The sequence below is a fragment of the Caretta caretta genome, chromosome 11, assembly GCF_965140235.1.
Source record: "Caretta caretta isolate rCarCar2 chromosome 11, rCarCar1.hap1, whole genome shotgun sequence".
NCBI classification, from domain to species: Eukaryota; Metazoa; Chordata; order Testudines; family Cheloniidae; genus Caretta; species Caretta caretta.
Genome location: NC_134216.1, coordinates 67,665,848 through 67,690,715, shown reverse-complemented (window position 1 = coordinate 67,690,715; position 24,868 = coordinate 67,665,848). Strand labels below are relative to the sequence as shown.

Here is a 24,868-nt window from a genome sequence, read left to right as displayed (position 1 = left end):
GGTGCTCTACTTGCTTACTGGTATACTTGCTGGTACACTGTAACCACAATTCACCATTTAAAGAAGTACAAGTTATGCCAGTTTCCCGCCCCCCCCCCCCCCCCCCAGTTTGGCATCAGCTGTGGTTCCCTGAAACTCACCTCTACTGCAGGACAAAATTATTTTTCATTAAAAAGAATAACAGCTGCAAACAGAGACTTCATATTACTGTTGACATCAGTGCTTTCTTCTGCTTTTGATAGTGCCATGTCTTCTGCTGCTTTTAAGGGTATGTGTGATGATTCATTCCTGCAAATAGGATTGCTAAAAAGGACATCCATATCCCTCAGTTCATCTTCAATAAGTGTATTACGAGCCTTTCTGCTAAACGTTTGTTCCTCTTCAATCCTGTTCAAAGCACGTATTTCTCCATACTTAGCCTCTGCATTGGCCATTGCCACCACTTTCCCGTCCATTACTGCCTCTCTGAAGCAATTTATGAACTCCAGCTGAGCCAGCCAGTGTGCAGGAGTAAAATCAGAATTTGTTGCTTTTACCTTTTAACGCAACACATTACACACATTTTCAGTGTAGCACACCGAATGTCATATGCCTGGGCATCTTTGGGTCAATGCACTCAGTTTATTTTCCATGCAACATTCTCGGTAAGAATGACTGCTTCATACAGATTCTCACCTGTCTGACATGTTGAAACTGTGCTTAATGGATGTCCTTGGGCTTATCACAGAGGAAGCATCTGTACTCAAGATGCATGCCATGGGACCTAGTATAAGGCAAGTCTTTCCGACAGCTAGCACTTGCCCCAGCATCTTCAACTTGTTCCTGGTTCTTGATGTAGTTCCTCTCCAACTTTGCCAAGTTCAGTTTATGGGTGCACTTCTTAGAGCATGTAAGGTGCCAACACACATCGTGTTTAATCAAATTCTACACAGTGGTATTCTCCAAAGTTTCAGCTACTAGTTGATACTCTGTCTCCCTACTGATGCATAACAATGAGCAAGACCAAAGTGAAACAAAGGACTTTGTAATAAATTATTTTGGGATTGTAATTATGTTATATAATGTATACTATGTCCATACCGTTTGCAGATGGATTCTGGGAATTTCTTGCTGATGTCTTAACCAGTGCCTCATTACAACTTTTAGAATAATAAACAAATCTGATAATCAATACCATGTCTCAGCTTTTTTGCAGATGATGGCATATCAGCTTGAAGCACTCCTTCCATTTATATAATCTAACGTTAAAAAATTAATCTGGTATCATGTTCTGAGCATTAACTGTACTGTCAGTGGACAGCTCCAAGTTAACTTTGTGAGGGCTGCATATTTGACATGCCTGTGTTAAAGTATAATTAATACATTGTTTTTTAAACCTTTTATTGAATATATAGCTACATAACTGTTCTGGGTCTGTCATGTTTGGTACCATTGTGTTTGTGGGAAAAAGAGCTTTCGAATGATACCCAAGCTGACCCGTTTCAGGCCACCCTATATTATCAAAATTTCCACCGAGAGACCTGGATTGGGTGGGGTGGGGGTTGGGGGGGGAGTGAGTTCCCCGCGTTGCACGCTGCAGAGGATGACACAATTTAAATTTATGTTTCTGTAGATTTTTATGACTCAGATGACACTTTCCTCTCCTTTCCATCATTTACTTGTCCACAGAATTACACTTGGTCCCAGTCTGAATAGAGGAAAATAACATTTTCCTAGAATCTTACAATCCCAATGATCTGAAAGTTTACTTCTAACAGCTATACAATTTTCAGAAAGAAATGTGATTGGAAAGTCGACTGTGTCCCTTTAATAATCATATGTTAAGACAGCTTGATAAAGTGATAGGATTTACCTAGGGTCCCATGAAAACAAACAATTACAATAAAAAAAATGAATGTAATGCACACAAATCATTTTGACTATGGAAATATCAATAATGATGACACTGAACTGCCTATGAGAAGATAAGCACTTTATTGCAGTTTGGCAAACTTTTACCAATCTGGGGACTAAAAAGTTATGCAAATACATGTTAGAAAAATGTGATGACTGTATATTCAAACAGCAAGCAGAGATCGATTTTGTCTACTTTAGGGTTTGCTACCTAATACCAATACACAAAATTCCCACTCAGTAGAATAGGTTACATACCTGTTGCATAATATGTTTAATACTATTACTTACAATGAGTAAGCTCCACCTCAACACGAGGCCCAACATAAGGTATATGCCACAAAAGAACAATACTGCCTTAGCATGGTAAGGGCAAGATGAACTAAATACATGTTTTCTGTTACTAATTTCTATGGTTGTACATGAATAATACCATGTAACAACGTGTCAGATACGTGAGTTTTTTTCTTCAAATGCTCCAAAATTTCACTTGGTCTTAACATTAAACTAACGGGTGTCCTTTGCTTTTCTTTTAGAAGACTGTTTTTATTTTCACTACATCATTTATCAGAGATCTTTGTTCAAAAGAAGCAACTAAATATAACTGATAAGGATGCTAATCATTTCTCAGATAATTCCTTTAATACTCTGGTGGATTTCACCTGGCCCTGATTCTTGTAAGTTCATTTCCCCTACAAAGTGCTTAATTTTTTAATAATTGTGCTACTTCCATCATCTGCTTTTTCCATAGTTAATTGGCAAAAGGTGTAGTCTTTCAGCCATTTTTTGTCAATGGTTCTTTCTTGCTCTAGATATATTTGGCCTAGTTCACTAACGAATGCCTCCAGGTCTTCCCCAGATTCTCTCCTGTGCTAATATCCATGGGAGGCAAGAGATGGTGGAGGATCAAGAATTTGTTGCCACTCCATTCTCTGGGCCAATCTGTGTTGACCATGGCACAGGCAGGATCTGCTATAATTTATGACAGCTGGTTATAGTCCTCAAGGGATTTTACACCAGCTGGGATGGCATAAACCTAGAGCAGGGATAGGCAACCTTTGGCACGTGGCCCACCAGGGTAAGCCCCTTGGCGGGCCGGGCCACTTTGTTTACTTGCCGAGTCCGCAGGTTCAGCCGATCGCAGCTCCCACGGGCCGCGGTTCGCCGTCCCAGGCCAATGGGGGCTGCAGGAAGCAGCGCGGGCTGAGACATGTTCTGGCTGCCACTTTCTGCAGCCCCCATTAGCCTGGAGTGGTGAACCACGGCCAATGGGAGCCACGATCAGCCGAACCTGCGGATGCAGCAAGTAAACAAACTGGCCCAGCCCACCAGGGGCCTTACCATGGTGGGCTGCATGCCAAAGGTTGTCGATCCCTGACCTAGAGTAATGCTGAATCATGCCCATTATCTAAATAAATCTACTGTCACAACTGATCATATTCATGCATCTTTCACTAGTTCATGTATATTTATCGTATGGTAGGGCGCTTTTTATGGCATGCTAGCATATTTACAAACTGGGGAGAGAGAGGGGAGAAGGGGGAACAAAACCTTAGTCTTATATGCAATACACAAACTGTTCTTTATACAGTATCTTTTTTTAAAAAAAAACAAGTGTTTTAAAAATGCATTATTGAATTTCTAAATGTGAAATATTATGTCAAGTCCTGTCATCAACATCAGGAAATAAATGATTATTGCACCTAAAATATGCCTAAAAATTGAGACTGTGTACAGAAATTAAATGATTATTTTTAAAAAGGAATGATAAACCATCCTGAAGAAAAATCTAGAGTGTTCTGTTTCACTTACTTTCCTGATGGGTGTATTTGGACAGTTAAAACTATAATGTTAGAAGATCTCCAGAGAGATATATTTTTTGAAAGACTAAGAAGGCAATTCACTGACAGAGGAACTGGCAGAGAATTGTGCTGGGAAAAGTCCAACAGTGAATTTCACCTGTTGGACTATTTCAGCATTATATCAGTTTCAACATTCCAAGTCAAACTCCAAGGAATTTATTTTCCTCTTGAACAGCTTGTGTCTATTTTTCGGTAATTTTTAAACAATTTCACTATCCTGGTTAGCATCATATGTTCTCTGTTAATCTTATCAACATGTGGACAGCTCATGGAATTTACGAAAACGGATGTTTTAGGGGTTTAAGCTAAAGAAAATGTATTTGCAGTTAAGATAAATCAAGTAAAATATAATCAGGAGTGGTACTGTATCTTTTTAAAACAATTCTATTTTTATGCACTGTGAACATACTCACAAACCCACCATCATTAACTACACAGGGTCTCATTCACTCCTTTACTGAAGTGTAATTCTGTGAATTTCAATGGAGTAAGAGCAGTGTAAACCTGGACCAGTGCAGTGGAGAAATCAGACCCATATTTGGTGAAATCAATATATCTAACAAATCCAGCAGTTAGTTCATTGAACAGTCATTCAATGATTGCGATGAAAAAGTCAACATTTAGCAATATTAGACAGTTGCCAGGTATTTCCTTTCTAAAAGTAGGAAAACCAATGGTATCTTAGACATGGGAGAAGGGGGGTGGAGGAGTGGATGCCTTCAAGGAGGCACAATTGATACAGATGCTCTGATGGGGCAATCTCCTTCCACTGGAACTGAAGCAGAGGTTGAGGTGTGCAGCCCCAACTCCCTGCCCCCTTTGAGGTAACATGCATCCCTGCAGTCCCAAAGAGGAAGCAGTCCCTACACTCGCCAAAGCATAGGAGTTGCTATTATCCCTGGTCTTCGTATAAGGTGCATAAGGTAGTGGAAGATTCCCTGAGCCGTCTTCTCTACACAGCACCTACGAAAAGGTCCATCACAACCTGTCTCATTGTGTGGGCAAACACTGATTTTATTAGTAATTTAAAGGTTGCTCTATGACACATATAATATCTGAGTAGCTCACATATTAGATATTAAGGAATTTATCTTCGCATCAGCTACTCCTGAGTAGAAACTTATTGTGAATGATTTGAGGAGCACTTTGCATTACTCTTGTAATTATTCCATTATGTAAGTTACTCAGTTCCATATTTGTATTGCTTACATTTTATTTATGTCAGTGGAGTGCCCTCTTTTTGGTAAGGCACCTCACTTTCCCTTGTCTTTAGTACTCTTTGGTTTTGATAAATGTCATAGAATCAAAGAATATCAGGGTTGGAAGGGACCTCAGGAGGTCATCTAGTCCAACCCTCTGTTCAAATCAGGACTAATCCCCGATTTTTGCCCCAGATCCCTAAATGGCCCCCTCAAGGATTGAACTCACAACCCTGGATTTAGCAGGCCAATGCTCAAACCACTGAGCTATCCCTTCCCCCAATTCAACAATGCTGTAAACTTCCCAACAATACAACCTTTGTATTTGTCCAATTATATTACGCACGCACACACGCACCCTATACATGTAAACTTGACCAGAACTTCTACAGGGTATACATATTTGCATGTTTCCTTTCTCTAAAGACCTATGGCAGTCACTTCAGATCAAGTACTATGCTCACCTTAATGGCAGAAAACCAGTTTAAAATGCTCAGACAATGACAAATGGCTGAACAGATTTTTCTCAAATTTTTCAAACACTTTTATTTCATGGACAAAACCCACATGAGATGCATCAACCCAAAATATATTTGGGAATAAAGTTGTGTACAACTGAAATGCCACTGCTGGTGTGCTGTATTATAAAGAGACAAATTTAAAACCTTAAATGTATTTATGTATGACTGGACTTTAATGAAAAGTTTGGGATCTCTGTGTTTGTTTTCACCATTTTTTACCACTTTTTAATATATGCATAACATTCAAGTAAACTGTCAGATTAATAAAAACAAAAGCCTGAGGGCATTACCAAATTAATTTTCAATTTCTACAGTAAAGCCTCAAAGAAAGTGCTTTACAGTAGAAATTACAAAGCAATTATTGGCAAATCTAATCCATCATTAAAATAATATAGACAATTGTGTGCATTATTTTTGAGTAACAAAAGTATTAAGAGCACTTTGCATTACTCTTGAAATAATTCTATTATGTAAAAAGAACAAGAGTACTTGTGGCACCTTAGAGAGACTAACCAATTTATTTGAGCATAAGCTTTCGTGAGCTACAGCTCACTTCATCGGATGCATAGAATGGAACATATAGTAAGAGATAGATAGATAGATAGATAGATATAGATATAAGTTGGAAGTTACCATACAAACTGTGAGAGGCTAATTAGTTAAGATGAGCTATTATCAGCAGGAGAAAAAAAAACTTTTGTAGTGATAATCAAGATGGCCCATTTAGACAGTTGACAAGAAGGTGTGAGGATACTTAAGGAAATAGATTCAATATGTGTAATGACCCAGCCACTCCCAGTCTCTATTCAAACCCAAGTTAATGGTATCTAGTTTGCATATTAATTCAAGCTCAGCAGTTTCTCCTTGGAGTCTGTTTTTGAAGCCACGCTCTAAGATACAACCGCATTTGCTCCAACCCCTCAGACAGAGACAAACACCTACAAGATCTCTATCAAGCATTCTTACAACTACAATACCCACCTGCTGATGTGAAAAAACAGATTGACAGAGCCAGAAGAGTACCCAGAAGTCACCTACTACAGGACAGGCCCAACAAAGGAAATAACAGAACGCCACTAGCTGTCACCTTCAGCCCCCAACTAAAACCTCTCCAGCACATCGTCAAAGATTTACAACCTATCCTGAAAAATGATCCCTCACTCTCACAGATCTTGGGAGACAGACCAGTCCTTGCTTACAGACAATCCCCCAACCTGAAGCAAATACTCTCCAGCAACCACACACCACACAACAAAAACACTAACGCAGGAATCTATCCTTGCAACAAAGCCCGATGCCAACTCTGTCCACATATTTATTCAAGTGACACCATCATAGGACCTAATCACATTAGCCATGCCATCAGGGGCTCGTTCACCTGCACATCTACCAATGTGATATATGCCATCATGTGCCAGCAATGCCCCTCTGCCATGTACATTGGCCAAACCGGACAGTCTCTATGCAAAAGAATAAAGGGACACAAATCTGACATCAGGAATCAGGACATCAGGAATCAGGAATTCAAAAACTGGTAGAAGCACACTTCAACCTCTCTGGCCGCTCAGTAAAAGATCTAAGGGTGGCAATTTTGCAACAGAAAAGCTTCAAAAACAGACTCCAAGGAGAAACTGCTGAGCTTGAATTAATATGCAAACTAGATACCATTAACTTGGGTTTGAATAGAGACTGGGAGTGGCTGGGTCATTTCACATGTAGAATCTATTTCCCCATGTTAAGTATCCTCACACCTTCTTGTCAAATGTTTAAATGGCCCATCTTGATTATCACTACAAAAGTTTTTTTTTTCCCCTGCTGATAATAGCTCATCTTAACTAATTAGCCACTCACAGTTTGTACGGTAACTTCCAACTTATCTGTATGTATATATATCTTACTGTATGTTCCAATCTATGCATCCAATGAAGTGAGCTGTAGCTCATGAAAGCTTATGCTCTAATAAATTTGTTAGTCTCTAAGGTGCCACAAGTACTCCTGTTCTTTTTGCGGATACAGACTAACACGGCTGCTACTCTGAAACCTGTCTATTATGTAAGCCACTTATTTATCTTAAGTATGATTTATTTATTTTAATTTAGTGTCCTCTTTAGTTTCCCATTTTCTCTAGTTTTACTATATCATATATAGAAAATTCCTGGGTTCTGATGAAATTTCATTCAAGAATACTTTAGACTTCCCCAAAGTACAACCTTCCTTCATTATTGGCAAGCTGTATGTATGCTGACTCAGATGTACATTTAATCATCACTGTTCTCTCTTTGCTCTTTCCGAAGAAATATCTCATTTTCTCATGAATCTCAACATCCAGAAATTTGCTGCCAAGTTTAAATGATGGCAACTGAAATCAAAGCAAATCCTCTTGGATATAAATTCCACTTTGTGCATGTCTAATTAAATGGATAGCGTTAAACAGATACAGTGAAACTATTCCATTGCTGTTCAATCTGGGACTTCGCTGAGTGATGTTCAGACATTGGTTGTGCCATACCACATAACAGGGCAGAACACAAGAAGGTGCTTCTGAAAGCAAGCACACCAGAACAAGAACAACAACGAGACCTACCCCTCATTTGATATATAGAATGAAAGAAGTGACTTGCAATCACTACTGACCTCGATTCAACCAGTCAACTTAGAGGTCTTCATCATGTCACCTAGAGGGAAATCACTAGTGTCAGAAGTTGTCTACACAGGCATGAAGAGTAGGTATTCCAAGTCTTACAGGCCTATGATAACCAGAAACCTTCTGGAGCAGAGGTTCACAAGTTGTGATCCACATAACACTTGTGGATGATGCATGGATTGCTAGCTCTTTCTCCTTATTAAAATGACAGCTAAAATATATTTGGCACTTTCCTAATATTACTTTTCCATGTAAGCAGTTGTCATAGGTAGAGCTGGGTGATATTTTTTGTTTTTTGGCAAAGAGAAAGCCCACATAAAAATGTGGGGATTTTGGAGGGTGGGAAGGAAAGTCTTTCAGGAGTGAGGCACCATTCACAAAACAGCTGGAGGAGGTGATGGTGCTGCTGTCTCCCTTTTAAGCTTCAGTCTAACTGTTAGGGCAGTCATCTGCCACATGGGGAAGACTGGTTCAGTCCCCCCTCAGCCTGATATAGAGAAGGGACTGAGTCTCCCACATTGGAGGACAGTGCCCTAGTCTCACCCCAGAGGATATACTGGGTCTCTCTCAGTCTCTCCTGTGGAAGTTGTTCCACTGTGTATAAATAATTAAATAGTAACTGGAGCAGAAACATGAACTTGGGTCTCCCACTACCCAGACAAGCTCCCTAACTACCAGGCTAGAGAGTCATTCTCACTATCTCCTTCTGGCCCAGTGACCTTCTTCAGAAAGATATAAGGGATAAATCAATCTTCTATTATGCTTGGGGTTTCTGAGTTTTTTAAAATGTTGGTGGTAGGAGAATGAAAATTCCACTTCTTTAAAGAAAATCACATTTGACAGTTCTTCATCAAGGGCAGGAAAAAAAAATGACAGCCCAGATGGGGAATAAACGGCATTTATAAAGGCATGGTCATTGCATTTCTTAAATTGCAAAAACTGACACTTTAAATTATTTTAACCATTAAAAAAGTAACTGAACAGGATAGATAAGAGCACAAAATTAATAGGGTGAAAAAACAAAGAAAACTTACTGAAAGCACAAAGACTGATCAGCCTTTCCCTGCATTAACTCCTCAAAATGGTTTCACAGATGATTTAAAATAGAGTGACTGTGAAAAGGGTAAGATCAAGGCAGAATTTAAATATTTCTTCTCTATTTTCCCATTTGAATCAAGTTTTGTTTTTGGAATAGAAGAAACTATTCAAAATGCAGGACCGTAGCTCAAGCAGATACTATATAACAGATTTTATTATGCTCTGCCTTTCAAATCTGGAAACAGTAGCATTTTCTCCAAAACTTGCCTCACAAGTTGTATTAGACTTTTCTTTCATATTTCTAAAGATAGCATTTGAGATTCATTTCCAGGGGCGGGGAATCAATCCTCAATTTAAACTGTCTATTTTTGTTCAGCTGACATTAAAGTGATCATCATATAAAAAAAAGTTATTTCTGAACGATAGGGGGTGAACCTCTGCTTGCACCACTGAATACCAAGCACAAAACTTTGTATGAAAAAAGATTGAAAATGCAAAGAGAGAGCAATGCTCAACTAAAACAGTTTAGGAGAGTTGGGATGACCCCATAGTGAATTGACATTACTTTTTGCTGGAGAACATTTTGGAGCTAAGTCCCTCCTGACCCCTGAAGAGATTAAGACGATAGCAGAGCCCCAGTGGACATAGGGGACAGAGACTTTCTTGCACGCCTCTCTTCCCATAGAGATCTGCAGCCATGTCAAGGTCCACAAAGGGGCTCTAAAGTCCATCCAAGAAGGTCCATAAGGGGGCTCTATTTCAGCCATGCCATTACAAGAGTAAACTGTAAAAAGGATTAAAGATTGGGGAGCCCCTGAACCCATCAAAGTGGGGAAGCTGAGTCAATGCAGCAAACTTCTCCTGCCCTAGAAGACACCCCAAATAAGCAGAAGGTGGTGGGACTTTAGGAGGTTAGGAGATGCTGGCCAGGATATGAGGGGTAGAGAGTGGGAGTACTTACTTTAAAGAGTAGCATTTCCACCTTAAAATTCGGCAGCAGTTAGTGCTGCTAATGTTAACCTTTTCTCCATGCAGTCTGCTCACAGAGGGAGTAGGGTAAAGGCACCGTCCGCATATGGTGGCATGACTCCTAAAAAATACTTGTGCTACTGATGGGAGAGAGAACCTAGAGAGCCAAGTGGACATCTGTGCAGCTGCAAATTATTTCTCCTGCAGATGTGTAAGGATCTAGGGGGCTGGGAGGCCACCATCTCTGACTCTTCCATTTCCCCCAAACTTCTCTCCTCTGAAGGGAGCGTGGGAAGGAAATTCCATGAGGCGAACTGTGTCTTGAGCCCTTTGTCTGCTACCTCTTACCACAGGAGAGTACAATAAGATTTTATGTTCCTAAATCATTGTAAGCAGGGACACACATTTGAAATGTCTCCTAAAACTAAAATATGGATCTATTCATACAATTATAAGGATCAGGCTTGAGTCTAAATCTCACAATGAAATTTTTAAATCCCTTTCATGCTGCTAGATGCAGAAAGACTTAGTGAGTTGGAGGACTGTCTAATCTGTAAGCAGGTTAAAAAATATATATCTCATATTGTTGTCTTGGACCCCAGGATACAACGATTACTTTCTACAGCATCCAACTTTGACATTTACTCATTGTGGAAAAACGTGTACTACTTTTTGAAATAGGTTTTTCTCACTCTAATCTCACCACAAAGGCACTTAAGAGTCTGAAGGTAGTAGTGAAGATAAAATAGAACAATGCTGAATAGACAGTCAAGTATCAAAACACTCTTGCTAAAAGTTTGAACATATGTGTGCACATGTGAGTGCGAAGGCATACATGAGCTAATATTTGTATATACTCCAGCCATCTCTGTATCAAGATGTTAAATCCTAGGCCAAAAAAAAAAGTGTTTATGAGTCTCCAAAGGCAAGAAATACAATGCAACTGGCACAGGCATGAAAGTGTATTAAACCTTACCAAGACTCTTCAGAAGTAGACTACAGAAAATTGCATCATCAGTGTAATGTTATGTGGAGCTGGCTTGTTATGCAAAGCAAAAATATTTCTATTTTACTTCACTTAAGATTTGTTTGCAAAGGCAATAAAGTAAGCTTTAAAATTCTCACACTGCAGGCATTATATGCCCCTGACATATTGTAAGGAGAGAACATTAGAGTCAAAACAGTCTCTTTCTTTGGTCAGGACTAAGGCTAGCTGGAAAACCTGTATTCGATTTTCAAAAAAATTGAGATATTGAAGTTTGTTTGTGTTCTGATGTGAAATGCAAATGAGACTTTTCTTTCTTTCTTTCTTTCTTTCTTTTTCTTTTTTTTTTTTTGGTGGAAAAACAGAGACCCACAGACCCACCCTACAGTTGTCCAGTGGTTAGGGCAGGCCCTCGCCGGGCATATGGGAAAAGAAGCTTTTGATTCAGGCAGAGCAGGGACTCGAAACTGGTCTCCCACATAACAGGCAAGCGCCTGAACCATCAGGTTATAAAGTTAATCTCTCCTGTTGGAGCTGTTCCACTTTATATAAATAATTAAATATTCAGTCAGCCAGAGTGTGAGAGGCTGACTCCACAGCCTGGTAGTTACAATACTCAGCTTGGATATGGGAGACTGTCATAAATATAAAGGGAAGGGTAAACCCCTTTGAAATCCCTCCTGGCCAGGGGAAAGCTCCTCTCACCTGTAAAGGGTTAAGAAGCTAAAGGTAACCTCGCTGGCACCTGACCAAAATGACCAATGAGGAGACAAGATACTTTCAAAAGCTGGGAGGAGGGAGACAAACAAAGGGTTTGTGTCTGTCTGGGTGCTGCTCTTGCCAGGGACAGAACAGGAATGGAGTCTTAGAACTTTTAGTAAGTAATCTAGCTAGGTATGTGTTAGATTATGATTTCTTTAAATGGCTGAGAAAAGAATTGTGCTGAATAGAATAACTATTTCTGTCTGTGTATCTTTTTTGTAACTTAAGCTTTTGCCTAGAGGGGTTCTCTATGTTTTTGAATCTAATTACCCTGTAAGATATCTACCATCCTGATTTTACAGGGGGGATTTCTTTATTTCTATTTACTTCTATTTTTTATTAAAAGTCTTCTTGTAAAAACTGAATGCTTTTTCATTGTTCTCAGATCCAAGGGTTTGGGTCTGTGGTCACCTATGCAAATTGGTGAGGCTTTTTATCCAACATTTCCCAGGAAAGGGGGGGTGCAAGGTTGGGAGGATTGTTCATTGTTCTTAAGATCCAAGGGTCTGGGTCTGTAGTCACCTAGGCAAATTGGTGAGGCTTTTTACCAAACCTTGTCCAGGAAGTGGGGTGCAAGGTTTTGGGAAGTATTTTGGGGGGACAGACGCGTCCAAACAGCTCTTCCCCAGTAACCAGTAATTGTTTGGTGGTGGTAGCGGCCAGTCCAAGGATAACGGGTGTAATATTTTGTACCTTGGGGAAGTTTTGACCTAAGCTGGTAAAGATAAGCTTAGGAGGTTTTTCATGCAGGTCCCCACATCTGTACCCTAGAGTTCAGAGTGGAGGAGGAACCTTGACATGGTGGCACAGTGGTGGGATTAACCTGAAATCATTTGAGATCCAGTTGAGATTTTTTGAACTAGAAATACAGATTTTAAAAAGGAAAATTTTTTTTTCTTTGGAAAGAAAGTCCAGAAAGCAGCTTTGAAACTGAAAGCAGCTTGGTTTCTCTCTGCTTTGTGGCCAAGCAGAGACAAAAGGGGATTATCTTGTGAATTGCAGGGTTTTTTTTGCCTGGAGGCAGGGTACTTAACTCCTGAAGGGAAATCTTCCAATCCAGAGGTTTTTTTTTCTTTTCTTCCTAAAAGTAAATAGGGGGTGTGTGTTCTACCCATTTGCTTTTTCTTTGGGCTGGGTAAGCAGGTTTCCAAGTAGTTGGAGGTTTTTTGCTTTAATTTGGGCCCAGAGCAGAGACAAGAGAATTGTCTTTTTCTGTAGGCTGACAATCACTATCAGAGAATAGGTATTCTATTGCAGCACAGCAAAATTTTACAGCCAAGTTTTGTTTGTTTATTTCTAAACCTCAGGTGTAAAGTTAGTTAAAAACAGAGAGGTTAGAATGACCAAATCCTCAGCTCAACTACAGCTGGAATTAGCCAAATTTCAGGCTGAGGAAAGACAAAGGGAACATGAAAGACAGATAGAACTCATGCGGCTGGAGAAGGAGGTACAGGAGGCTGCCCACAAGAGGGAAATGGAGGCAAGGAAGCACGTGGAGGAGGAGAGGGAAAAAGAGAGGAAGCACGTGGAGGAGGAGAGGGAAAAAGAGAGGAAGCATGTGGAGGAGGAGAAGGAAAAAGAGAGGAAGCATGTGGAGGAGATGGAGAGGATAAAGGCCCAGCAGAATATACCAACAAACCCTAGCAATCCTTCTCCAGGTACCACTTCCCATCCCAGAAAGTTCCCCACCTACAAGGCAGGTGATGATACTGAGGCCTTCTTAGAAAACTTTGAAAGGGCCTGCCTTGGGTACAACATCTCTACTGACCAATACATGGTAGAGCTGAGGCCGCAGCTCAGTGGACCCTTAGCTGAGGTGGCAGCTGAAATGCCTAAAGAACACATGAACAAGTATGAACTGTTTAAATCCAAGGCGAGAGTCAGAATGGGGATAACACCCGAGCAGTCTCGTCGGAGGTTCAGAGCCCTAAGGTGGAAACCAGACGTGTCATTTACCCGACATGCCTACCACATTGTGAAACATTGGGATGCCTGGATATCAGGAGCAAGTGTTGAATCTCCAGTAAATTTGCCCTTCCTAATGCAAATGGAACAATTCTTAGAGGGTGTTCCTGAGGAAATAGAAAGATACATCCTAGACGGGAAGCCCAAAACTGTAATCGAGGCAGGAGAGATTGGAGCCAGATGGGTGGAGGTGGCAGAGAAGAAGAAAACTGGTCGCAGTTGGAGTGGAGACCAGAAGGGACCACCCCAGACCACACCCTATTACCGGGGGCCGCCCAAAGCCCCACCTACCTCCCAAAGAACCCTCCAGACCCCTTATCGTCCCACCACCCCGTTCTCCAGCAACCCTCCTCGCCCCAGTGACCCGTCAGCTGGACGATGTTTTAAGTGTAACGAGCTGGGGCATGTAAAGGCCAACTGCCCCAAGAACCCCAACAGATTACAGTTCATTGCACCGGAATCACACCAGAGGTCCACAGGCCCAGATACCTCCCAGATACCCTTGGAGCGGAGGGAAACTGTGAGTGTGGGCGGGAAGAAGGTCACCGCGTGGAGGGACACCGGAGCACAAGTGTCAGCTATCCATGCTTCCTTAGTGGACCCCAATTTAATCAACCCAGAGATCCAAGTGACGATTCAACCCTTCAAGTCCAACTCTTTCAATTTGCCTACAGCCAAGTTGCCTGTCCAGTACAAGGGCTGGTCAGGAATGTGGACTTTGGCAGTCTATGATGATTATCCCATCCCCATGCTGTTGGGGGAAGACTTGGCCAATCATGTGAAGCAGGCCAAGAGGGTGGGAATGGTCACCCGCAGCCAGGCTAAACAAGCCGTGAGGCCTAGCTCTGTTCCAGAAACTTCTATCAGGACCCAGTCAGAGGTGATGGACCTGGACCCCAGGCCAATGTCTGCAACAGCAGTAGTGGATCCAGTCCCAGAGACCCAGACGGAACTAGTCCCAGAACCGGAACCAGCCGAACAACCAACACCAGACCCCGTGTCAGCACTGAATCCAGTACTTGCAACCTCAACAACAGAGGGCCCCACCGAACCTGAACTGGCAGCAGCCGATAACCCGACCCAAGAGGCTCAGCCGGAGCCTGAATCCCAACATAGTGCACCAGCGGAGAGCGGTTCACAGTCAACAGAAACAGCTCCATCCCCTATATCGCTTCCAGAGGGACCAAGCCTAGGTCCACAATCCCATGAGGAACTGATGTCTCCAGCATCAAGGGAACAGTTCCAGACCGAACAGGAAGCAGATGAAAGCCTCCAGAGAGCTTGGACGGCGGCACGGAGCAACCCACCGCCTCTCAGCTCTTCTAATCGATCCAGGTTTGTTGTAGAAAGAGGACTTTTAGACAAGGAAACTCTTTCTGGTGGACACCAGGAAGACTGGCATCCTCAGAGACAGTTGGTAGTTCCAACTAAATACCGGGCCAAGCTCTTGAGCTTAGCCCATGATCACCCTAGTGGCCATGCTGGGATGAACAGGACCAAAGACCGTTTGGGGGGGTCATTCCACTGGGAAGGAATGGGCAAGGATGTTTCTACCTATGTCCAGTCTTGTGAGGTGTGCCAAAGAGTGGGAAAACCCCAAGACCAGGTCAAAGCCCCTCTACAACCCCTCCCCATCATTGAAGTTCCATTTCAGCGAGTAGCTGTGGATATTCTGGGTCCTTTTCCGAAAAAGACACCCAGAGGAAAGCAGTACATACTGACTTTCATGGATTTTGCCACCCGATGGCCAGAAGCAGTAGCTCTAAGCAACACCAGGGCTAAAAGTGTGTGCCAGGCACTAGCAGACATTTTTGCCAGGGTAGGTTGGCCCTCCGACATCCTCACAGCTGCAGGGACTAATTTCCTGGCAGGAACTATGAAAAACCTTTGGGAAGCTCATGGGGTAAATCACTTGGTTGCCACTCCTTACCACCATCAAACAAATGGCATGGTGGAGAAGTTTAATGGAACTTTGGGGGCCATGATACGTAAATTTGTAAAGGAGCACTCCAATGATTGGGACCTAGTGTTGCAGCAGTTGCTCTTTGCCTACAGAGCTGTACCACATCCCAGTTTAGGGTTTTCCCCATTTGAACTTGTATATGGCCGTGAGGTTAAGGGGCCATTGCAGTTGGTGAAGCAGCAATGGGAGGGATTTACACCTTCTCCAGGAACTAACATTCTGGACTTCGTAACCAACCTACAAAACACCCTCCGAACCTCTTTAGCCCTTGCTAGAGAAAACTTACAGGATGCTCAAAAAGAGCAAAAAGCCTGGTATGATAAGCATGCCAGAGAGCGTTCCTTCAAAGTAGGAGACCAGGTCATGGTCTTAAAGGCGCTCCAGGCCCATAAAATGGAAGCATTGTGGGAAGGGCCATTCATGGTCCAGGAGCGCCTGGGAGCTGTTAATTATCTCATAGCATTCCCCACCTCCAACCGAAAGCCTAAGGTGTACCATATTAATTCTCTAAAGCCCTTTTATTCCAGAGAATTAAAGGTTTGTCAGTTTACAGCCCAGGGAGGAGACGACGCTGAGTGGCCTGAAGGTGTCTACTACGAAGGGAAATGTGGTGGTGGTGTGGAAGAGGTGAACCTCTCCATGACCCTTGGGCGTATGCAGCGACAGCAGATCCAGGAGCTGTGCACTAGCTACGCGCCAACGTTCTCAGCCACCCCAGGACTGACTGAACGGGCATACCACTCCATTGACACAGGTAATGCTCACCCAATTAGGGTCCAACCTTACCGGGTGTCTCCTCAAGCTAAAACTGCTATAGAACGGGAGATCCAGGATATGTTACAGATGGGGGTAATCCGCCCCTCTGAAAGTGCATGGGCATCTCCAGTGGTTCTAGTTCCCAAACCAGATGGGGAGATACGTTTTTGCGTGGACTACCGTAAGCTAAATACTGTAGCTCGCCCAGACAACTATCCAATGCCACGCACAGATGAACTATTAGAGAAACTGGGACGGGCCCAGTTCATCTCTACCTTGGACTTAACCAAGGGGTACTGGCAGGTACCGCTAGATGAATCTGCCAAGGAAAGGTCAGCCTTCATCACACATCTCGGGCTGTATGAATTTAATGTACTCCCTTTCGGGCTGCGAAATGCACCCGCCACTTTCCAAAGACTTGTAGATGGTCTCCTAGCGGGATTAGGAGAATATGCAGTCGCCTACCTTGACGATGTGGCCATATTTTCGGATTCCTGGGCAGACCACCTGGAACATCTACAAAAAGTCCTTGAGCGCATAAGGGAGGCAGGACTAACTGTTAAGGCTAAGAAGTGTCAAATAGGCCTAAACAGAGTGACTTACCTTGGACACCAGGTGGGTCAAGGAACTATCAGCCCCCTACAGGCCAAAGTGGATGCTATCCAAAAGTGGCCTGTCCCAAAGTCAAAGAAACAGGTTCAATCCTTCTTAGGCTTGGCCGGTTATTACAGACGATTTGTACCGCACTACAGCCAAATCGCTGCCCCACTGACAGACCTAACCAAAAAGAAACAGCCAAATGCTGTTCAGTGGACCGGAAAGTGTCAGAAGGCCTTTAACAAGCTTAAAGCGACACTCATGTCTGACCCTGTACTAAGGGCCCCAGACTTTGACAAACCGTTCCTAGTAACCACAGATGCATCCGAGCGTGGTGTGGGAGCAGTTTTAATGCAGAAAGGACCTGATCAAGAATTCCACCCTGTAGTGTTTCTCAGCAAAAAACTGTCTGAGAGGGAAAGCAACTGGTCAGTCACTGAAAAAGAATGTTACGCCATTGTCTACGCTCTGGAAAAGCTACGCCCATATGTTTGGGGACGGCGTTTCCACCTGCAAACCGACCATGCTGCACTAAAGTGGCTTCACACCGTCAAAGAAACTAACAAAAAACTTCTTCGGTGGAGTTTAGCTCTCCAAGATTTTGATTTCGACATCCAACACATCTCAGGAGCTTCTAACAAAGTGGCTGATGCACTCTCCCGTGAAAGTTTCCCAGAATCAACTGGTTAAAATCGTCCTTGAGATGTGGAAAATATTGTTAGTCTTTATGTACTTGGTAGTATATTTAGAGATGCATGTGTCTTATTAACTCTGTTTTCCTAGAGCTCCAGGAAGAAATCCCAGCCAGTGTTTCACCCTAGCTGAGATTTGGGGGGCGTGTCATAAATATAAAGGGAAGGGTAAACCCCTTTGAAATCCCTCCTGGCCAGGGGAAAGCTCCTCTCACCTGTAAAGGGTTAAGAAGCTAAAGGTAACCTCGCTGGCACCTGACCAAAATGACCAATGAGGAGACAAGATACTTTCAAAAGCTGGGAGGAGGGAGACAAACAAAGGGTTTGTGTCTGTCTGGGTGCTGCTCTTGCCAGGGACAGAACAGGAATGGAGTCTTAGAACTTTTAGTAAGTAATCTAGCTAGGTATGTGTTAGATTATGATTTCTTTAAATGGCTGAGAAAAGAATTGTGCTGAATAGAATAACTATTTCTGTCTGTGTATCTTTTTTGTAACTTAAGCTTTTGCCTAGAGGGGTTCTCTATGTTTTTGAATCTAATTACCCTGTAAGATATCTACCATCCTGATTTTACAGGGGGGATTTCTTTATTTCTATTTACTTCTATTTTTTATTAAAAGTCTTCTTGTAAAAACTGAATGCTTTTTCATTGTTCTCAGATCCAAGGGTTTGGGTCTGTGGTCACCTATGCAAATTGGTGAGGCTTTTTATCCAACATTTCCCAGGAAAGGGGGGGTGCAAGGTTGGGAGGATTGTTCATTGTTCTTAAGATCCAAGGGTCTGGGTCTGTAGTCACCTAGGCAAATTGGTGAGGCTTTTTACCAAACCTTGTCCAGGAAGTGGGGTGCAAGGTTTTGGGAAGTATTTTGGGGGGACAGACGCGTCCAAACAGCTCTTCCCCAGTAACCAGTAATTGTTTGGTGGTGGTAGCGGCCAGTCCAAGGACAACGGGTGTAATATTTTGTACCTTGGGGAAGTTTTGACCTAAGCTGGTAAAGATAAGCTTAGGAGGTTTTTCATGCAGGTCCCCACATCTGTACCCTAGAGTTCAGAGTGGAGGAGGAACCTTGACAGAGACCCATATTCAAGCTCTTGCTCCAAAATCAGGCAGAGCAGAGAGAAACCAGGTCTCCCGCATCCCAGATGAGTGCCCTAATTACTGAGCTTTTGGTTATTCTGGGATCACTCTAGTTTTGAGAAGAAATTCCATCCTGGACCAGAGAAACATTCCAATGAAAGTTTTGTCAAAACCAATGAATTTCCATGAACCTTTTCAGTTTTGACATATCATTATTTTCCAACCAAAAAGCCCCACAACCCATGTCAAAAAATTCCCAGTCAGCTCTAGATGTGACCTGAGGGTCAGCACTTTCCTTTGCTTCATGCAAGGGAAAGACCCCACACATCCTTCACCAGGAAGAGTAGATAAGAGTGGTGACTCACTGGTTCTGTGACTGGACCCACTGCCACTTCCACTGGGGCTGGAAGGAAACTGCATTCCCCCAAAAGAAGAATTAGAAGGAAAGTAAGTAAATTAGCATTCACAAAGTTTCCATTCCCCTAATCCAGTCGTTCCCATGATGAAGACCATGAGGCCCTTTTGTAGTTCTTACACATATTTTTCAGTAAAGATTCAACAAGTCATATTGCATCAAAGAAATTTTATGGGGCCTAGAGGGGTTTTGCAGATTAGATAATACTTTATGAATATAATGTACACACACTATTTCTACTTAGGTGACAGTCCTTAATTATCTGACAGAATCCTAACTCATTTCTCAAACAGCTGTAAAAAAGCACAAGATTTGGGAACTTTAAAAATGAGTTTCTGTATATTAAAGAGATTGACTGTCAGGTAGATGGCTCATATATCAAATGGTTGTCTGGTGCCATGAGATGTACAATTCTGCAAAGTGTTAGCTAAATTATCCTCTCTCATTCACGAGAACAATGCCCAGGGCCTTCAGTGGAAGCCCCGAATGAATGTCTGAAGGGAAAGTTTAAGTTCAATACCATTTTAAGTTTACAGCAAATGGATGACCCTTAGGTACTTCTAAGGTACTTATTTAAGTGTGGAACTTGCGTATTATACTGATTGGATTATCTAATTTATAGTTGCTCAAATACCATTTACTCAGTTTTGAACTCTGTAAACAGTAATAGCATGTTAGGTGATAAAGACCCTGAAAAATCCATGTTAGAAGTCTGGGTTTCCCTATATACCCAGAAGGTGTCATCACTGCTCCACAGAGGTTTTGTAAACAGCATTTACCTTTACCTAGAAGCTAAAATGCTTGGCTCTTAAAGGAAGAGGCTTATAACTGACAATGAGCAACGCTGTCTTCACATCCTAAACACTCAAGCAGTCTGAAGTAGATTCCATTTAAAATAAGAAAACCACCTGTAAATTGGATGATGAACCAAACTATAGCATTGACCTTTTAATTCTTCAAAACTAGACCTGAAGACAAGTATAAAGCACAGCAGACCACTGAGCCTTTGCAGATCTCAATGCAGGATTGGAGCCTCAATGTGTAATTTTAGAATGAGGGGATGTTATAATACTGTCTGCAGCAAGTCAACAGGTCTGAATTTTCAAGGAGATTTTAAAAATATCTTCTCTGGAAGCCACTCATAACAAATGGGGAAACCTAGTATAATTAAATATAATGATGAGTTAATCCTTGGAGGAAAACATATCTTTGACTGATCCCATCAGGAAAACCTTGATAATCTCACTAAATCCTTTATATTTGCTTTCCTTTATTATCTCTAAAGTCATATGGCAACAGTGGTAGGCATAGCTGTTTAAATCTGTTCTTTACACTACAGAGTATAATGTAGGGCTAAAAGGATGTAGAAGCACCCACTTCCATGAAAACAGGAATATATGTTTTTTAAAGAGTGTATGTAGCTATAGTTAGGGTGTTTGGGTGTCTCCCCAACCCAGGAGGTATTAATACTAAGCCCAGAGTCTGTTCAGGCCCTTTCTTCAGGGTACCATTTACTGGTTGCACTGACCACCTTTAGTAACCCCCAAAATAAAACACTTCAAAATAAGCCCAACAGCTACTTTCCCCCTGACTCAGAGGCTCCCTTCTCAGAGCTTCCCTGCCCCCTGGCCTACCACAGGAGTCAACCAGTTTCCTGTAAATCCCACTACCCACCCTTCCAGCCTCCATAGGAATCAGATGCTCATCAGTCAGTCACCTCATCCCTTTCTAGCAGGACCTGATAATCCCCTCTACAAGGTCCAAACACCAATTTTTGAAGTGGCTCTGCTTCTGAACAGAATTGGCTGGCCTTTGAGGGGAAGACTAGCCTGCTACAACAAACAAATGTATGTTTTAAATAATATTGGGCAATACACCTTCTAAATACTTTTGCGAATGGATCACTTTCCCTTCTAGTGTGCACAGAGGGGCATGAGGTAGGATCAGTGTCCTCCTAAAATCCTGGCTGTACACTTCTGGGCAAGGAATATTAGTAGCTCCCCTACGCAGACTGCAGAAAGAAATGAGACACAGTCACACCCAGTTATCTTCCCTCACTGGATCAGAGACCCCATGCAGTATGCAGCTGTACCAGAGAAAATAAGTCAAAATGTTGACATTAGAACTTAAGAATATAAGAACGGTCTTATTGGGTCAGACCAAAGGTCCATCTAACCCAGTATCCCATCTTCCGACAGTGGCCAATGTCACGTGCTTCAAAGGGAATTAACAGAACAGGTAATCATCAAGTGATTGATGACCTACCCTATGGGGTAGATTCAGCAAATCACTCGTATGACTAAACCAAGTCCATCGAAAGCCAGGCAGAAATTTAAAGAACTACTGTGAAAATTTGTCAAAATGGTTTAGCAGTCATTCTAATAAAACCAAATAAGATTTTCATGGATTTTCATGAAACATACTCAGATTTTTGAAAAACTGTTTCCAGTTTCACAAACAAGAACATTTTCGTACAGGGAGCTCTTGGCAGACCAGTACAGTGCCTGAATCACTACTGCTTATTCCTAAAAGTAGGCAAGCTAGCAGGCCATAAGAGGGCCTATGTAGCAGCCTTAGCATAACCGAGTCAGGAGGGGAGGGGGTTTGGGTGCCACAGAAAGGGCAGCTTGACCCCGGTGTCCTTCCTGATGAGATCTCTGTTGAAATTGCTGAGATAGGCATTTTAGGAAAACAGGAAGCTTGTCTATATATGCCCTCAGGGATGTGTCTGTCAGAGCCTCAAGGCATGCAAACTCTGAAAAAACACATCTGGCTCATTGATGATCAAAAGGAAACCTCTTGCTTGACCTTTGAAATTGCTTGCTTAACAAGTTTTCTTTGAGTGACGTGTTATTGTAATACTAATGAATAAATAAGGGAAGAAAGTTTGGGGTAGTTGGACTCTTCGGGGATTCTCCCTGTGGACACATCTTGGGGTCCCCACTGGCAGATGGAAGATTGGCCATTGGAAGACTGCCGCTGTGCCACTCGAGAGGCACACCCAACTTTGGTAATTATTGAGGGTTGGGGGTGTTTTACTAACCTGTTGCGGACATGGGTAAGTGCTTGAGACTAAGTAAAGTATAGCTTTAAGTGACAGCATTTTTGTGTTGTCCTGTTTGTGCCAGCCATCTATTGGTCAGACGGCCATGTCCCCCTTGATTTATTTCCTGACACCACCATGCACAGCGTAAAGTTACCAAGAGTTTTGGGTTGAAAGAACCGCAGATAACAATTTTGACCAATACAAACCTCCTTTTGTTAGCAACATTGTAACCAGCTCTACTTGTTGTATATTGCGTATATGACAGATCCTCATAAAAATATATTGGGTGTTTCCCCAATTTTTCAAACACTGATTTTTGGGAAGACCTTCAACTGACATTTGAGAAACCACATTACTAAAAATACAAGATCTAAGAAAAAATGTACTTTGGAGAAAACTCCATGGATTTAACAAGAACTTTGTGAAATTAAATGAGGAAAGACAATGTGTCTTTAGGCTGATAACTTTAGTAGCCTTGAACCTGTAATATGGCTGCAATGTACACAGTACAAAACTGTTCCAAAAGATCTATAAATAGCAAAAGAAATGCATCTGGGTGGGTTTCAAACATGTATTTACAAAGAAACACACCTAGAAAATTTGTCAGAAATTTCTGAACTTTGCTGCTAGCTGTAACCTATTTTTAAAGATGACTTTCACGTTTACTCTTCCTCAGCCCAAAGCACTTTAAGTGTGCAAATTTAAAACTTGATACTTTGACCCAAGGAAATGGGCTGCAAACAACTGCAAAAACATTCATTTTTTATCATTCAGCCTACTAGAACCTGAGTTTACAATCATCTTCACATAAAAGATTGTCATTATAAAATATTATTAAATACAAACCTGCCAACCAAAAGGAAACCATTTTTGTCCACAATGGAGAACATTCAGCTTCCCCCAACACTTCCTTTAAAGTCCTGTTATGGTGGTAAAAGCATGTGACTTTAGGAGTCCATCCACAACACCCCAGCCAGAGTGCTTTTTGCAGAACAGTGCTACCAGCTTTGTCAACTTACACCAGCTGAGGACCTGGCCCTTAGATTAAAAACATAGCTTAGCTCACAAGTGGACATGAATTTTAGCACATTTATCCTTGCTCATTTACACAAAACTCACAAAATCACTACAAATTTGGTCCAAATTACAGGTCTTTCCTCAAGAGTAGATGAAGAATGGAGCAAAAAAAGATAATGCAAACTCTGATGAGCATTACCACCATACTGATCTATTATTCCTTGGCAATCCAGTTCTGTTAGTTTTATTTCTCATGAAGACCAATTTACACACTCTTTAAATGTCTATAAAGAATGGCTGTTAACATTAGAGGTACATACTGTCAGACTCAACTACCATACAGATTCTGTATGTCAAACTTCCAGCTATCTTTAATGGATATATTGAGAATGTCCATCACATATGCTTTTCAGCTGGTTTGAAAATCCACTATGACAAAATGGACTAGGACACAGACACCAGAATTTAATATTTTCTAATGGCCAGATTCTGTTCTCAGTTACATCAACTACTAAAAGCGTCTATCTAGAGGAAGTCATTGGATTCAATGAATTTATTCTAGATTTACACCAGAGTAATAGAGATCAGAGTATGGCAGTAAATATATTGCATGGGAATCTCAGAGCAACTGCTCTGTACATTTTATAGACGAGGGTTAGGTCTCTTAGCAAGGACTCTGCATAGTCCACTTGGCCTGCACAGTGCTTTTGACAATTGTTTCAGAAGTTTAACAAGAACAGTTCCTTCACCACTTTCAGCAAATTGTTCTCTATGACCTTTTGAAAGATAAAACTCAATGATATACAATGATAAACTGAAAAAAAATTGTTAAGGTTCCTACCAGCTGACTGCTAGATCATGGACTTTTAAAGTGCTGCTCAGCCTGTATACTCCAGATTTCAATGGTCGGGTGCATTCCTTGGCACGAGAAAGATAAGGGTTCACTTGAGTATCTATGGGAAATTCTGAATCCTAGGAAAAAAGAAAAGTATTCATTCTTGGGATTACGGCACAAGTTTGTGTAACAAATTATTTATCAATTTAATTTTGCATGTATACAGTTTTGTCTATTTTTTCCGTTGCTCACTATTGGTTCTTCACCATTGCTTCTCGTAAACTGCAGTCAGCCTCCAATCCTGCAAACACTAATGCATGTACTTAAAGCTATGCACAAGTATGTTTACAGCATTGGTGTCTATAAATGATTACCCTGAATATACTCAAAGACCTAATTATTTGTTTCTTTAAACGCGTGTTCCACGGAGTATGTTTCTGAAGCAATGTTAGTTGTTAAAAGGAGCCCAAACCCCACCCTTCTCTAAATCTGAAGCCTGCATCTACGCTGCTCAACACAGCAGTACATTTTCAAAGTACGATGCAAATGTACACTGTAAATACTGTGAAATATAATGGAAAATGATGACCGAGTTCTGCTGTCATTTATACCCATCCAACGTTACTGAAATTT

General features: G+C 41.8%; 1 protein-coding gene across 5 annotated transcripts in view; it reads right to left on the bottom strand.

The window, feature by feature from the left end:
* Window positions 1-24,868, bottom strand: part of SPAG16 (sperm associated antigen 16) — a 754,420-nt gene that overhangs the window by 602,322 nt on the left and 127,230 nt on the right. For all 5 annotated transcript variants that reach the window (XM_075118125.1, XM_048869269.2, XM_048869271.2 and 2 more), the window contains one exon: window positions 24,242-24,372. In XM_075118125.1, the coding sequence (XP_074974226.1) occupies window positions 24,242-24,372 (131 nt within the window). The remainder of the gene's footprint in view (window positions 1-24,241; window positions 24,373-24,868) is intronic.